The 15,686-nt window shown below is 46.7% G+C and overlaps 1 protein-coding gene across 1 annotated transcript in view; it reads right to left on the reverse strand.

Moving 5' to 3' along the window:
• Positions 1–15,686, reverse strand: part of Thsd4 (thrombospondin type 1 domain containing 4) — a 552,037-nt gene that overhangs the window by 451,311 nt on the left and 85,040 nt on the right. Inside the window, exon 4 of the mRNA XM_085844687.1 lies at positions 8,392–8,753. Coding sequence (XP_085700813.1) covers positions 8,392–8,753 — 362 coding nt within the window. The remainder of the gene's footprint in view (positions 1–8,391; positions 8,754–15,686) is intronic.

Below are 15,686 nucleotides of genomic sequence, written 5' to 3' on the forward strand. Positions count from 1 at the left end.
AAACTGGTATAGCCACTGGGGAGGACAGTGCGGCAATTCTTCAGAAACCTGAAGCTGGAGGGTTGTTGAGAGGGCTCAGTGTGTTAAAGCACCTGCCATCAAGCCTGAAGACCCAGGTTCAATCCCAGGGACCCACACGGTGGAAGGAAGGGGGGCACTGACTTCTAAGAGTTGTTCTTTGGCCTCCATATAAGCGCCATGGCAGATACTGTGCATCCAGACACACAGCAATAATACACAAATATAACTCAAAATGAAAAATAGACATACAGTCTAATTCCAATTTGCTTCTGGGCATCCACCCAAAGAACTGAAAGCGAAGCCCTGAAGAGACCTTCGTGTGACCCGAGTTCATGGCAGCATCATTCATGACAATTGAGACCTGGAAGCAACCCAGGTGCCCACTGATGGATGAATGAATCAACAAAACATGGCACATGCATGCAACGGAGTATTACTCTACCCATGCTGACAGCACGAATAAACATTACAGATGTTAGGCTGAATGAAAGAATTCAATCACAGATGACAAATACTGTCTTGACTCCATTTATGTAAGAGAGTCAAAAGTGGTGAGGCCAAAATGAATCCTGCATGGACCCCAGCTGGTGTAAGGAGAAAGCAGGAATTCCCATGAAATGGGTTGGGTCTGTCTGGGATGGTGAAGCATGTTACAGAGATAATGGTAGTGATTGGCCATGCACCAACAAGAACACACAATGTCACTGAGCTATATACTTAAAGATGACTAAGATGAGGTGATAGGGAGATGGTCACTGGGTCAGGTGGAAACCTGAGGGCTCACAGGAAATGAGATCTAGTCCAAGAGGGAATCTGGGTAGCATAGACTGAGTCCAGCCAAGACCCCATGGCTGGGGCTCTCCACCTTATGCTCCTTCTCCCTATAACTTGCTCAGAAAAGCCTTCCACCAAGAGAACCTTCCTGAGCTGTTGAGTCAGGGCAGTGAAGGTCTTGGGAGGCATTGGACTGGGGAAATTTGACCTTCAGGCCTCAGCCAGTGGATTCCATAAAGGACTCAGCCAGGTTCTTTCTCACTTCCTAAGGCAGTGGCCAGAGGGGAAGGAGTGGGTGGCAGAGGTGAGAAGGAGACTGAGCCCTGCCAGAACAAGCAGGAGTACAGCGACTCATACCCACCAAACTGAAGATGCTTTCACAAGAACAGACTTCCCTCACTATTTTGGAAAATAAGTACCTATGGACTGGCGAGGGGAGGGTCCTGGAAGGAACCTTGTTATTATGTAACCTCCACCATCCCTTTCCCCCCTCCAATTAAAAAATTGCATTTAAATATATACCACAGGGTTGGAGATGTAGCTTAGTGATGAAGTATTGACTAACATCACACACAAATGTGTTTGTGCATGTACGTGAGTGCACATGTGTGCATGAGGTATGCATGTGTATGTGAGCTGGTATGCTCACCACTGTGGAGGCAAGAGGGTGACGTCAGAATGTCAGTCTTCAGTCACTCTCTTTCCGAGACAGGATCTTTCACGGAACCTGAAGCTCACACGTTCACAGTTTGGACTGGACTGTCTGACCAGTGAGCGCCTAGGTTCCTCCTGTCTCTGCCTCCTAGAGTTGGAGTTACGTGTGTGTGTGTGTGTGTGTGTGTGTGTGTGTGTGTGGGTGTGGGTGTGGGTGTGTGTGTGATGTCTAGTTGTTATGTGAGCACTGGGGATCTGAGCTCAGATCTTCAGGCAGACCATTGTGGCAGCTGGAGCCGGAGTTGGCTGGCCATGTGGCATGCTCAGTCAGGAAGCAGGGAGTGGGAGGATGCTGCTGCTCAGCTCCTTGGTTTTTATTCAGTCCAGGGAATAGTGCTGCCTGAAGTGGGCTTTCCCATTACACTCAACATTGACTAGATATCCCCTTACAGACAAGGACACTCACAGGTCTGACAGAGATCAGGGTGAGACTTATTTTCACCTCTGGGTATTTTGAAAGGGAGGCTGTTGGTACCCAGGAGGTGTGGTCAGAACAGCTGGTTAGAGAGCAAGAAATCTGTGCCCTGTATTATTAATGTGGAAGAAATTTCATAATCAAGACTTATTCTGAATCTCTCTCTCTCTCTCTCTCTCTCTCTCTCTCTCTCTCTCTCTCACACACACACACACACACACACACACACACACACACACACACATTCTGTGTGATGAAGTCAAGTGCTTCATCACTAAGCTACATCTCCAGCCCTGTGTGATTCTAGACCCTATCGAGTCAATCATCAATATTAAACATCACAATCACCACTGTCATAAGAGATGTTGAGACAACTGAAGGTCAGAGACTTTAAACTTTTCAAACTCCGAGGTCTGTAGAAGAGCCACTTTGAGGCTTCAGAGTGGAACATCTAATGTACACGTGTGTTTGAATGACATTGTTTGAAAAGGCCTGCTATGGAAGCAAGAAGAGCAAAGAAGTGACCAGAGAGGTCTATTAAATGTCTTCTATTGTAGGAGTAGGTCCAAATCCTAGCTGCTGAGGGCAGTCTTCCTGACTGCTCCTGCCCTCAGCCCCAGCCTCTACAGTCATCCAGCACAGCCAGGTCTAGAGGGCTTTCCCATCTCCCACACCACAGTGTAAGAACCCTCAGAAAATGGACCATGCCTTTTAGTACCTCGGACTAGAGGCCCAAAGGGATTTTCTGAAGAAAGGAGTTGAACACTCCAGGGGAGAGACTTAGAGGAAGTCTTGACTGTGGAATTCCATTCCCCCTTTAAAAAAAATTATTATTATTATATATTTTCTTTATTTATATTTCTTTCTTTCTTTTTTCTTTTGAGATAGGGTTTCTCTGTGTAGCCCTGGCTGTCTTGGAACTCACTCTGTAGACCAGACTGGCCTCGAACATAGAAATCTGCCTGCCTCTACCTCCCAAGTGCTGGGATTAAAGGTGTGCGCCACCACGCCCGGCTTTATTTATATTTCAAATGTTATCTCCTTTCCTAGTTTCCCCTCTGAAAACCCCCATCCTCTCCCCCTGCTTACCAACATACCCACTGCCATTTCCTGGTCCTGGTATTCCCCTACACTGGGGCATCGAGCCTTCACAGGACCAAGGGCCTCTCCTTCCACTGATGACTGACAAGGCCATTCTCTGCTATATATGTGGCTGAAGCCATGGGTCCTTCCATGTGTACTCTTTGGTTGGTGGTTTAATCCCTGGGAGCTCTGGGAGTACTGGCTGGTTCATATTGTTGTTCCTCCTATGGGGCTGCAAAACCCTTCAGCTTTTTCAGTTCTTTCTCTAGCTCCTTCATTGGGGACCCTGTGCTCAGTCCAATGGATGGCTGTAAGCATCCACCTCTGTATTTATCAGGACTGGCAGAGCCTCTCAGGAGACAGCAAGCACTTGTTGGCATCCATAATAGTGTTTGGGTTTGGTGACTGTATATGGAATGGATCCCCAGGTGGGGCAGTCTCTGGATGGCCTTTCCTTTAGTTTCTGCTCTACACTTTGTCTCTTTATTTCCTCCCATGGGTATTTTGTTCCCCTTTCTAAGAAGGACCAAGGTATCCATACTTTGGTCTTCCTTCTTCTTGAGCTTCATGTAGTCTGTGAATTATATCTTAGGTATTCTGTCCGAGCTTCTGGGCTAATATTCACTTATCAGTGAGTGCATAACATGTGTGTTCTTTTGTGATTGGGTTACCTCACCACCTTTCTAGTTCCATCCATTTGCCTAAGAATTTCATAAATTTATTGTTTTTAATAGCCAAATAGTACTCCATTGTGTAAATGTATCACATTTTCTGTATTCATCCCTCTATTGAGGGACATCTGGCTATTATAAATATAGTAAAATTATAAATATATAAACATAGTGGGACATGTGTGCTTATTACATTCTGGAGCATCTTCTGGGTATATGCCCATGAGTGGTATTGCTGAGTCCATCCACTTTTCAAATCGTGGTGCAGACTGCCTGCACTCTAAGCAGCTGTCCTGACCACACCTGCTAGGTACCAGCAGCCTCCCTTTAAAAATACCCAGCAGTGAAAATCAGTCACACACCAGACTCTGTCAGACGTGTGTGTGCCAGACCCAGCTGCTGCTTCTGATGCGAGTACTTTTGAGTAGGCTCCCCTTCAGAGCGTCTATGTGCCTGAGTGTAAAATGTGAGGAACAGCTCGTGCCTTGTAGAGTCCTGTAGGTGTGTAACATGCACTGTACATGAGCCAGAGTTGACATAGTACCCAGTGCTGTGACCGACACTGTATCATCACAGTGCCCTACGCTAAATGACATTTGCATGCATGATCCTCTCTAGCCCTTGAGAGCAGTGGCTTTCAATTTCTGGGCTCTATCCATATACCACTGACCTGCAAACCAGCATCTCCAGTAGATAAGGAGGGGGTGAGGACTTGTAGCTCTTTTTAAACAAGCTATCCCCCTCTATATATAGATATAGATAGATCATACATACATACATATACATACTGCTTGAGATTGTGATATGTCCTCACCAAACCTAGAAAGTTCTACAAGATGAGTTTAATTTCCAGATTCCTTTCCAAACAAATACAATGCTTCAAAGACCAGTAGTTCACAAACCGGTCTGGACTGGAATGCTCTCTGTCTAAGGATAAGCCCCAGAGATTCTGAGGTAGGTTTGAAATATGGTGTTGATGTCAGGATTTGCAGAGGGTTGGGGAGAGAAGGGGCTCTCGTCTCCAGGCAGAGGTGAACATCACTGTACTGCTTGGGTCTAGAATGCAGTTTTCTACAGCACTGGCCTCGGGGCTCCCTCCAGAGCTGTTGAGCTTCTATCCAGGTTACAAACTGAGATGAATTTCACAGTGATTTTGCAGAAAGGGTTCTCATGTTTAAAAATCAGTCACTTGGGCTGGGGAGATGGCTCAGGGAGTAAAGTGGATGCTGCACAAGCCCAGGGACCTGCATTTGACCCCCCTCCCCCTCAAGAAAACCCCAGATTTAAAAGAGCCTGACAGGCAGCATGCACCTGTAACTCCAGTGCTGGGGGTTGGGGAGATGGACAGAGACAAGAGATCTCTGGGGCTCGGTAGCCAGTGTCTTGCCAAACCAGTAAGTCCTAAGGGCAGTGAGAGAAACTTTCTCAGTAAAGCAGGGTAGAAAGCAACTGAGGAAGAACATCTGACATTGACCTTCTAGCCTCTACACATGTGCATGAATGTGGGCACCACACACACACACACACACACACACACACACACACACACACACGCATACCCCAGTAGGTTTTTGTAAAAAACGGCTGCAGCCTGCTAATAACAGCCTTACCGTCCCATAGAGCAGACTGTACTCACGTTCGTGTCTGTCCCAGGGCCTTCGGATCCACTGGATACTCCATAAATATTTGGTTGAATAGTCCTATTTATTATATGGCTCCAATTAAGTCCTCAGCTGCTTGGCACAGCAACCTAACGGTTTTTATAAGCCGCTAAATAGCACCAGCCTCTGCCTCAAATCTCAAACCCACAATAGAGAACAGGGGAGCCAGCTCTCCGTGGAACATGCTGACATTTTTCCTTGGGGTTAGATAGACTATGCAAGCGCCTAGTGACTGATAAATATAAGCAAATTCGGTTTGCATCCACCAGGAACAGCTCAGCATCCATCAGCAGCACAGCCCCCCAGCTTATATCTGGATTGTTTCTTCTGAAAATGCCAAATTACAAGAGCATGATAAAAACATGGAGGAACCTTACAGTAAGCAGTTACTGGCCCTCCGTCAATAAGTTAGGAGGGAAAAGGTATCCTGCTATCAAAATGCTCAACCGAGGGCCTACAGTGTAGGCTTGGGGCTCACAAGAGCCTGCACCCCCACACAGATGTCCTAGAAGCTCAACCACAGAGAGTCCTTTCGTCAGAGTCATCATCAGCCCCAGTTTTCTAGCCCCACAGAGACCTGAGTGCTGTACTGGAAGTCTGACACACGCCTTCAGATGTCGCCTTACAGGCCAAGTTCTACAACTCCGGGTTATCACTCGAACTCCTCAGTCCCCAGACACTGCCTGTATCTGCTACATAAATTCCTTAGAACCACCACTGCCTTCATGTGAATCCTGACTCTGCCCATTGCTTCTGTAGCCTTGGGAAAAGCACTGCATGTCTCGAGCCTCTGAGAGGAGGGTGGAATCAGCACCTGACTCGCTGCTGTCAGCGGAAAGCAGCAAGAACGGCACCTGGTACGCAGTGAGCATGCAAGACACCCTCGGGACGACCTCGCTGTGGTTTTGAAATCAAGAGTTTTGAAAAATAAGTTTTTGTCTTTTTATGTTTTAGTGACGATGCTCACTAGGCGGGAAACCTGATCTTCACTAGTCTGGGCTATTTATAGTTTTATTATTATCCTATTTGGTAGAAGGATTCACTGTTTATTGCATAAGTAATCCCATGTTTAGCCATAAGAAATCCCATGTTTAGCCATGGAGGCTATACCACACCATGCAGGGAACACTAACCATATATGAAATACATCCTGAATGATCTCTCTAAAACATGGACAGTTTGTTCTGTGTTCTAGAACACACTGTAGGATGGGGAGATGAGATGAGCTTCAGAAAACTGGCATCCAGTCTCAGGGTCTATTGAAAATACATCCTAGAAACTCTCTAGAAAAGAATTTGCTATTGAAGGTCCATACAACCACAGCTGGGGGTGCACCTAAGACTCTAAGCATAAAAACTGCCCAAAGACTCGCAACATAGATCAGCTCTTTATATCCCTCCCTGCCCTTTTTACTGAGAATTTCATACATGAGAACTGTATTTTCATCATATCTATTCCTATCTCCATTTTAATTCCTCCTGTGTCCCGTGTCCACTTACTCTATGTGACATTTGTCGTACAATTCTTTATATATTTGTATGTATGTGTGTGTATATGTATGTATGTGACTACGTGTTCTGTTATGTCCATTTAGTATAGTTCATATGTATTTGGGGCTGAGCTCCAGGGATTGGACAATCTCTCAGGGGCTCACTCCTGGAAAAGACTCTCCCCCTCTCAGCAGCCATTAATTGCCAGTAGCCCCTCATTTCCCCTCCTTATTGGTATGCCACTTGCTATTGTGATTATCCAGGTCTGTTTAGGAGACCACATTAGTCCCCCCCTCCCCCAGCCTAATGGTGGCATCTTGGAACCCAGATGTCTTAATTAGAGTTGCTATTGATGTGTTAAAACACTGTAATTAAGCTGGGCGTGGTGGCGCACGCCTTTAATCCCAGCACTTGGGAGGCAGAGGCAGGCAGATTTCTGAGTTCGAGGCCAGCCTGGTCTACAGAGTGAGTTCCAGGACAGCCAGGGCTACACAGAGAAACCCTGTCTCGAAAAAAACAAAACAAAACAAAACAAAACAAAAAACAAAACTACTGTGATTAGAAGCACCTTGGGAAGGAGAGGGCTTATTTCACTCACAGTTTAACTCCATATATTTTACTTCATATAACAGTTCATCATCAAAAGCAGTGAGGGCAGGAACTCATGCAGGGCAGAAACCTGGAGGCAGGAGCTGATGCAGAAGCCATGGAAGAGTGCTGCTGACTGGCTTGCTCCTCATGGCTTGCTCAGCCTGCTTTCTTACAGAAGCAAAGACCATCAGTGCAGGGATGGCGCCACCTACAATGGGCTGGGCCTTTCCCAATTAATCAGTCATTAAGAAATGCCCTACAGCCAGATTGTAAGGCAACATTTTCTCAATTGAGGTTCCCTCCCTTCAGCTAACTTAGCTTGTCTCTAGCCAACACACTGGTTTTCCTAGCCCAGCTCTTCCCTCCTTCCACTCCTTTGAGGGGCTCCCTAAAGTGTGAGGTATAATGGCATCTCAGACTTCTCTTCACTTTGAAAATCATTTTATAATCAAAAAGCAGGGCAGGAGTAGCCTTGGTTCTGTAAAGGCTACAAAGTGACTGAAAGGCCATGTGAGGCTGGGAAAGTGGCTTCGTCAGTAAAGTAATTGTGGGCAAGCAGGCAGCCCTGAGCTCCATCTCTAAGAACACATGTAAGGGATGGGGCAGCAAAGCCAGGCGTGGTTAGGAAGGAGGAGATGAGCAGAATCCTGGAGAGTACTGCTTGGTCAGCCTAGCCAAATCAATCAGTAAGGGACTAGGTTTTTTTTTGTTGTTGTTGTTGTTGTTTTTTTTTTTTTTTTTTTTTTTTTTTTTTTTTTTTTTTTTTTTAATAAAACAAGAGTAGGTTTTGGCTTGAAGAATAGACCCAGATGCTGTCCTATGGTCTCCATTGGCCTCCACAGGCACATATGAATATGCACACAAGCACAGAGGGGGTGGTGGCAAGAATTCCTCCCATTCTGCAGAATCAAGGCAGTGGCTCTGCTGTTGTCCAGGCAGGGACAGACACAGGGACCAAGATGTGCACATACCTTCTCTCTGAGGGTTCACGGCCCCGGGCCTGTGGGTGTCGGCTGCCTCGCACCACTGCGGGGCCTTGGCGGCTAACATTGGAGCCAGCCAGGGCTCTTTGGTCCTCCTGGCTTCGATGCAGCGGTACTGAGGTCCGTACGGCTGACACAACGTGGCCAGTGATGGACAGTGCAGGACCATTGGGCCGGGAGCCTCCTCGAGCGCGGTAGGAGCTGGGCAAGCAGGGCCGTGTTTGTTCCATCACACCACCACTGCAGCTGCGCGAACAGGCAGACCAGGGGCCCCAGGAGCCCCACACACCTGGGGCGCCACCGCCACTGTCCTCTGGGGTTCCCTCGGTCACTGCCATCCGTTGTGGGACCTATAGAAACAAAGGCTGGTTAGAGTCCTGAACCTTAGAGGCTTAGGAAAGAACTCATTTCTCTACTGTACCATGTGGGCACAGGGTACAATTAAGAAGCAAAACAGAATGCATAGAATTTAGCCTGGGTCTCAGTCTATATGGACTCAGTCATGAGAGACAAATTTAAGTGACCAGGAGAGTCACAGTACAGCCCTGGCTTTGAGCACCGTGATGGCTATTCTGGGTTGTCAACTTGACTATATCTGGAATGAACTACAATCCAGAAATGGAGGGCACACCTGTGAGAGATTTTCTGCTTGGTTTGAAGTGGGTGGATCTACTTCTAGTCCGGACCTTGGAGGTGGAAGACTCACACCTTTGATCTGAATCCTGAGGCAGGAAGACATACTAAGCCTTTGATCCAGAACATAAGGCTGGAAGATACAGCCTTGATCTTGAGGCAAGAAGACATACCTCTAATATGAGCTGTGCCTTATGGGCTGTACCTTCTGCTGGAAGTCTATATAAGGACATAGAAGAAGGAAGCTTTGGCTCCTTGCCTGCTTGCCCTCTCCTTGCTAGTACATCCACTCCTTTCCTGGCATCAGAGACTACTTCTTCAGGATTCCAGCTTGTGCAGAAGACCAGCCGAGACATCCAGCCTTGTGGGACTGAGCAACTACTAGATTCTTAGACTTTCTGTTCATAGCTAGCCATTCTTGGATTAGCTGAACTGCAGGCCGTAAGTCATAGATAGATAGATAGATAGATAGATAGATAGATAGATAGGAAGATAGGAAGATAGGAAGATAGACAGACAGACAGACAGATAGACAGATGGATTCATACAGTAAATTCTGTGACACTAGAGAACCCTAACTAATAACTCTCAGCTTAACTGTGAGAGTTTTTCTAGATTAAGATAAAATAGAAAGAGCCACTCTAAGTGAGGGCAAGACTATGCCATAGCCTTGGGTCACAGACAAAACCACAGAAAGCCAGCTAAGTAGAAGCATTGATCCCTCTCTGTTTTCTGAGTGTCTCTCTGTCTCTGTCTCTTTCTCGAGAGCGTGCGCGCGCGCACGCACACACACACACACACACACACACACATATATATGATGTAGCCAGTTCCACACCCTTTCCATTATGATAGATTGCATTTTCAAAACCAAGAGTCAAAGAAACCTATACTAAGTTGCTTTTGTCAGATATTTGTCCCAGCAAGGAGGGAAGCAGTTGCAATCTCAGAGGCATGGTGTCCTCAAGAGTCCTTCAGCTTCCAGCTTGATGCCCACCCCTAGGCCAGAAGGCCTGGATTCCCTTTAGCTGCCCAGAAATTGGCACTGTGTGTCTCCCTGTAGTACCAGCAATGGCTGGAACAGTTTGTAGGCTGTGCCTGGGAAACACACTGTGTGTGGGGGTGGGGTGGGGGGTGGGGGGGAGTAGGTGTCTGCATCCCTACCAGTGACTAAGAAGCTTCTAAGCCTCCAAAGCTAGTCCATTTAACAAGGGAACAGTCCAGGTGCCTTCTAGGTCATAGGGAAATAAGTGAGCTTGTCTGTGCACAGCGAAGTTTGGCATTAGGAACTTGTTAGAAGACAATCATGATCATTTTCCTGCTTCCACACACACCAGAAGGAGTGGGAAGCACCACAGCATGCAAGCTCTAGGCAGAAGGTGACTCCACTTTGTGGAGCTGGGCCTTTCAGAGACCTTGCCATGCTAGGTGCTATGCTAAAAGCAGCTCCAGTGAGTCCTTTGTTATGCAGATGTGGAACTGAAGTTCCAAGAAAAAAAGATTGCACACATGTTAAAGATTCCGCAAGGCTGAGTGACCAAGCAGACCTTCTATGGTTTTGGAGAGTCAGAATATTACAGTGCCAGACTCCAAATTACCCCGGGTTCTCTTTAGTCCCCTTAGTAGCCATTCCTTGCTCACCTCTGGATTTGACCTAACATCCTTGAGGCTATAGACCTCCTAGCTTCTACTAACCTGAAGGCTAAGAATGTCGTTAGATAACATCTTAGGCTTATAGCAGAGTCTTGATTGTGACCCGTCTACTGATGTTCCCACCAATGTCTTTCTCAGTTACTATAAAAGCACCACGAGTGTTTGAACATGGGATAACCTGAATCTGTTTTCCTGGACCATGATCACTTACATTTGCTTCAGAATGAACTCTCTCTCCTTCCCATTGAGGAGACAGCTATGTTTTTGCCGCCACAGACACGATCTGAGCACCAGCTGTATACCTGGCTCAGAGTCAGGCAGCCTCCAACTTCACTTCCGTTTCTGTGATAAAATACCCTGACGAGAAGCAACTTAGGGGAGGAAAGGTTTGTTTTAGATAAAATTCCAGGCCCGTTATTACAAGGCAGTCAAAACAGCAGGACGGTGAAGCCCCAATAGCATGACAGCCATGCCCCAGAGTGGAGGAAAATGAATGAATTCACACATCTGCCAGTGAGCTCACTTTTCCCAATCTTATACAGACTGGGGCCCAAACTTTGCAATGGTGTCATCGGCAGTGAGCTGGCTCATCCCATATCAGTGAATGTAACCAAGAAAACCATCCTTGGACATGCACGCCCACAGGCCAACTTGATCCTGACAATGTCTCACTGAGACTTTCTTCTCAGATGATTCTAAACTGTGACACTCTAGCGAGCTAACCATACCAGGCACTGAGGACACACAAATTAGCCTAAGCCCATCAGCAGCAGGTCAGTGATGATGATGAGGATCTTAGGGATTGGCTGCATTGGCTGGCTGGCTGGCTGGCTGAGGCGGGAAGCTTGAAGAGGCCTCCAGAGGAAATCAGGGAGTTCCAGTTGGTTCTGTGACTGCTAAGCACCTACTGAGTACATAACTACATACGCAGTCTGAGTCTTATGCCTGCCTACCAATCTCACTCACATTATGAAAGGGAAATTGAGGCTCAGAGACATTATATGGCTAGTCCCCTGTCACTGTATGGATTCAGAAATAACCAGTTTCTCAAAATTTACCTGTTCTGGTACTTGATGCTCTCTTCCCAGCAGTCAGACAGATGTTTTTGCCTTTCCAAAGCATCTTCCTAGTACATCTTCCTAGAAGGTTCTCAACCTTCCTAATACTGGACCCCTTTAAAACAGTTCCTTATATAGTAGTGAGCCCCAAGCATAAAATTATTTTTGTTGTTACTTCATAACTGTAATTTTGCTACTATCATGAATCGTACTGTAAATGCCTATGTTTTCTGATGGCCTTGGATGACCCCTGTGATCCCCAAAGGAGTTGGGGCCCACCAGGTGAGAACTACCATCCTAGCACATCCTTCCTGTCTTTCAAGGACTGAACAAACCTATGGCTTTCTGTAGGCAATCTACTGGTTTCAATAAGTTAAGGGTTTATCTATGCAATGCCAAGATGCCTACAGATTATCCTGGCTCTTGGCCCATTTGTGTTCCTACTGACCTTGGCTTTGGCAGCTCCAAGTTCTCACTGGGTTGTGCTCTTCTTCTGCTTCCTCAGAGCCTGAGTAGTGAGGCAGTCCAAGAATAATCTGGAACAGACCTGACAGAGCTGACTCTGGTGTCACGCATGAAGTCACCCATGAGTGATGGCACTAAGCCTGCCTCAGGAGGCGGCTGTGAGAACTGACCAGGGTCCTGCCTAATAAGCATGAGCAAGCACTCCAGCTGTCTCCTGGTCACCAAAAGTCAGGGCTTAGCTCTTAAGCAAAGTTCTTGCCTCAGGCCATCAGTCACCATGAACCTACTGACTTGTATAATTGAGGTTCCTTTAACAAACGTACAGTGTGGAGTGGCCTGAGATGATCTCTATGGCTCAAGTTGGCTCCTGAAGGTTCTGGAAGTAACCAGGGTAGGATAGGATAAGGGAAGCAGCCAAGAAATGGGTAAGGGGTTTGCCACACTAAACTCACTAGCAGAGCTCAGCTGGTACCAACCAAACGACTTAGGGAAGTGACACTGAGAGAGCCAAACCAAGCATTCCAGTGATGTAGGGTGAGCAGACAGGGTCAAAGCAAGAATAAGACAGACAGGAGAGGAGGCAGGTCTGGGTGATGACTGACAGCAGCTGAGGAGAGGACCCAGGTTCCAACCTCAGCCAGAGTACATGAGCACCCTCAGCCCACTGCACTGGGCACACAGAGAGCAGCTTTGCTCCTGTTTATGAACAGACCAAGGCAAAGAAACAAGGACAGGGGTCTGAGAAGCAGGGAAGTCATGGCACAGAGGGCACCGTACCACCTAAGCAAAGAGTACCCGGATAGAGTCAAAGCCACAGGGGGCCCGGAGCCACCAGATGCTGAGGATGCTCCACCCAGAACCTCGGGAAAGCACACATATCTGGTGACATCTGGTCTGCAGAACTGTGAGGGACTTCATCTCTCTGGTTTGATGCCATCGAGTCTGTAGTGAGAGAACACTGGACTTCCGAGACAAGGAAGAGGAGGATGCCAGTGGCCCTGATCATGAGTTCTCCCTGCTGGACAGACGTGCCTATTAGTCAGATCCACGGCAGGACAGAGACAGCCACTCACCACCCAGGTCGTAGTTTCAGAACAACCCCTCCCCCGGTTCCCCACCAATCTCCTGGGTTGGTGTTACTCTGTTTAGTGCAGAGGGAAGAAACGAAGGTTCCAGGAAACTGTGCTGTGGTCTCAGGCTAGTGAGAGGCATATATCAATCTAAAATCCAGTTCTCTGTTCCCCTAATCTTGTGGGGACTTTCCTCCTGCATGCCACTGCCACCCTGCCGGTACTATTGGTGGGAAACAAGAGTAATAGGTGGGGTAATTTCATGTATATGGTTCCTCTAGTGTAAGTATGGTTAGGGATGAAGGAACACAGAAAGACAGGAAGATGTTTCTGGTATCTTTGGGGATATACGCTATCTGCCCCTTCCCAGTCTCTAAGTAATAGATAACCAATATGCTTTCTGTAACATTCCACTAGACTTGCAGCCACACAGGGGACCACTTCCCTCAACTAATCCCACCCTAATTTAGCATCCGGTTGCCAAATTGGGCACGATCCTGGTGGGGAGGGAACATAAAACCACATTCCATCCTATTCTGCAGACACGAATTCTCAAATTTATAGTGTGATTACTACAGGGAGTGACCTGAAATTCCATGAGTTTCCACAATGAAAGTCCAGACACACACTCCTGAACTGGGTTTTAATAGTATAGTCTACCTTCCATAGTTTATGCTAGCTATACTCAAACTATCAAATAATATTACATACAGATTATACATACACATATACAAACGTTGATATCAAATCATTATATGAAAAGAACAAACGAACTAACTATGGCAAGTCTAGACACATCCTAAATAAGAGCCTGGGTTAATGAAAGTTACCTTCTCTATATAATGGAATATAATCATCCTTTTAGAATGAAGTCAATCTACATTCATTAAAATAGTTTCTATAACGTGTTAATTGTTGAAAAACAAAACGAAAAGAGGGATAAGACATCTGTTTCCAGCTATATCTCTTCAAGCATATAAAGTTGTTCTTTGACCAGATCAGCCCTACAATGCTGTAATTTCATATCAGCTTTTTGACTTAACATGGGTTAAGTGTTCTCTGAATCTGCCAACCAGAAGGGCCCAACTGGAAAATCTTTCTGTGCCAAGCAGAGTGGCGGGAATGAAAAGAGCAGAAGCCACTGTGGCTCCATCACCCACCTGCTCACCTCTACCAGCTTTGTGTCACCAGCTGGCTGCCCCAGGGGATCATCAACATCACAAGCAGCTGGAAAGCCAGACCTATGAGAATATGCTTAACAATGGGAATGACAACTGCCAGTTATTCAGTGTGGAACCTGGGCCAACCAAAGAGCTAATTGCTTTAGTTGTATTATCTAATTGAGCACCCTGGAGAAATCAAACAAGTTAGAGTGTTTGCAAGATTGCTATCAGCTCACAGATAGTCAGGATGCTTTTGTGGCAATCCCCAGCCAAGTCTGGAGTCATGTGAGGGATGGAGCGCACATTTGAACAGAAGCTCACTAAAACTGGAGTGATGACTTAAATGACTCCATCCTCAGAGACTGGTGTCTCCTATGGAAACTTTCCATAATCAATTACATAAATGATCAGAAAAGGAAACAGGAATACACAAACAGCAGACGCCATCTCCCATCGTAGAAAACAGCAGCATACGGGGGACAAAGGCAGGAGTGGGTATTGACACCCACAGAAATGGTGTCAGCATCTCTGGAAAAGGTATAAGACTCCTCTGGAAGGACAGGGGAGAGCCAGAGGGTCACAACAGGAAGAACAAAGCAGAGGGGCAAACATCCTCATGTGCTGAAACCACTCAGCACGGACCAGAGCCTGATTCTCACAGGAGCATTCCCTGGCTCCCATCCCCACTTCACAGATCAGTCCCATAGTCTAGCACGTGAAGCTTTAAAAATGTGGAGACTTAATGCCACTCCATCAGGGTTGTTGGGTGACTAAGTAGGACATCTAACAATGCCACCTAGCTGGGGCAGGGGGCATGCTTCAGTGTCCCTTTCTTGGGAGGATGGATGGCACAAGTCCAAAGTCTTACAATGCTTAAGCAGCAGATCCCACCATAGAATCAACGGGCACTCTCTCCACTCCATTGGGAGTTTTCAAGGGTGTGAACAGGGAGGTTTATGGGTAGGATAACAGAGTTAAAGAATGGACATCTTGAAAGTGCACATACCACATTGAGACCCTTCTCTGGAGAATATGATGAGTCTCTTGAGGGGTGAGGGCTAGAGTCTAGGGAGAGATCTATTAAATAAAATCCTACAAGCCCTCAGAGGTCCTCTTCTTTTAAAAAAAAATGAGGTCATATTATAGGAGGTGTCTCCTGTCTCTGTCTGCCTCTGTCTCTGTCTGTCTGTCTGAGTGTGTATGTGTGTGTATATGCATGTGTGTGCATGCCCATGTAAAGG

The sequence above is a fragment of the Mus caroli genome, unplaced genomic scaffold, assembly GCF_978045245.1.
Source record: "Mus caroli unplaced genomic scaffold, Mus_caroli_1 scaffold_11, whole genome shotgun sequence".
In the NCBI taxonomy this organism is placed as follows: domain Eukaryota; kingdom Metazoa; phylum Chordata; class Mammalia; order Rodentia; family Muridae; genus Mus; species Mus caroli.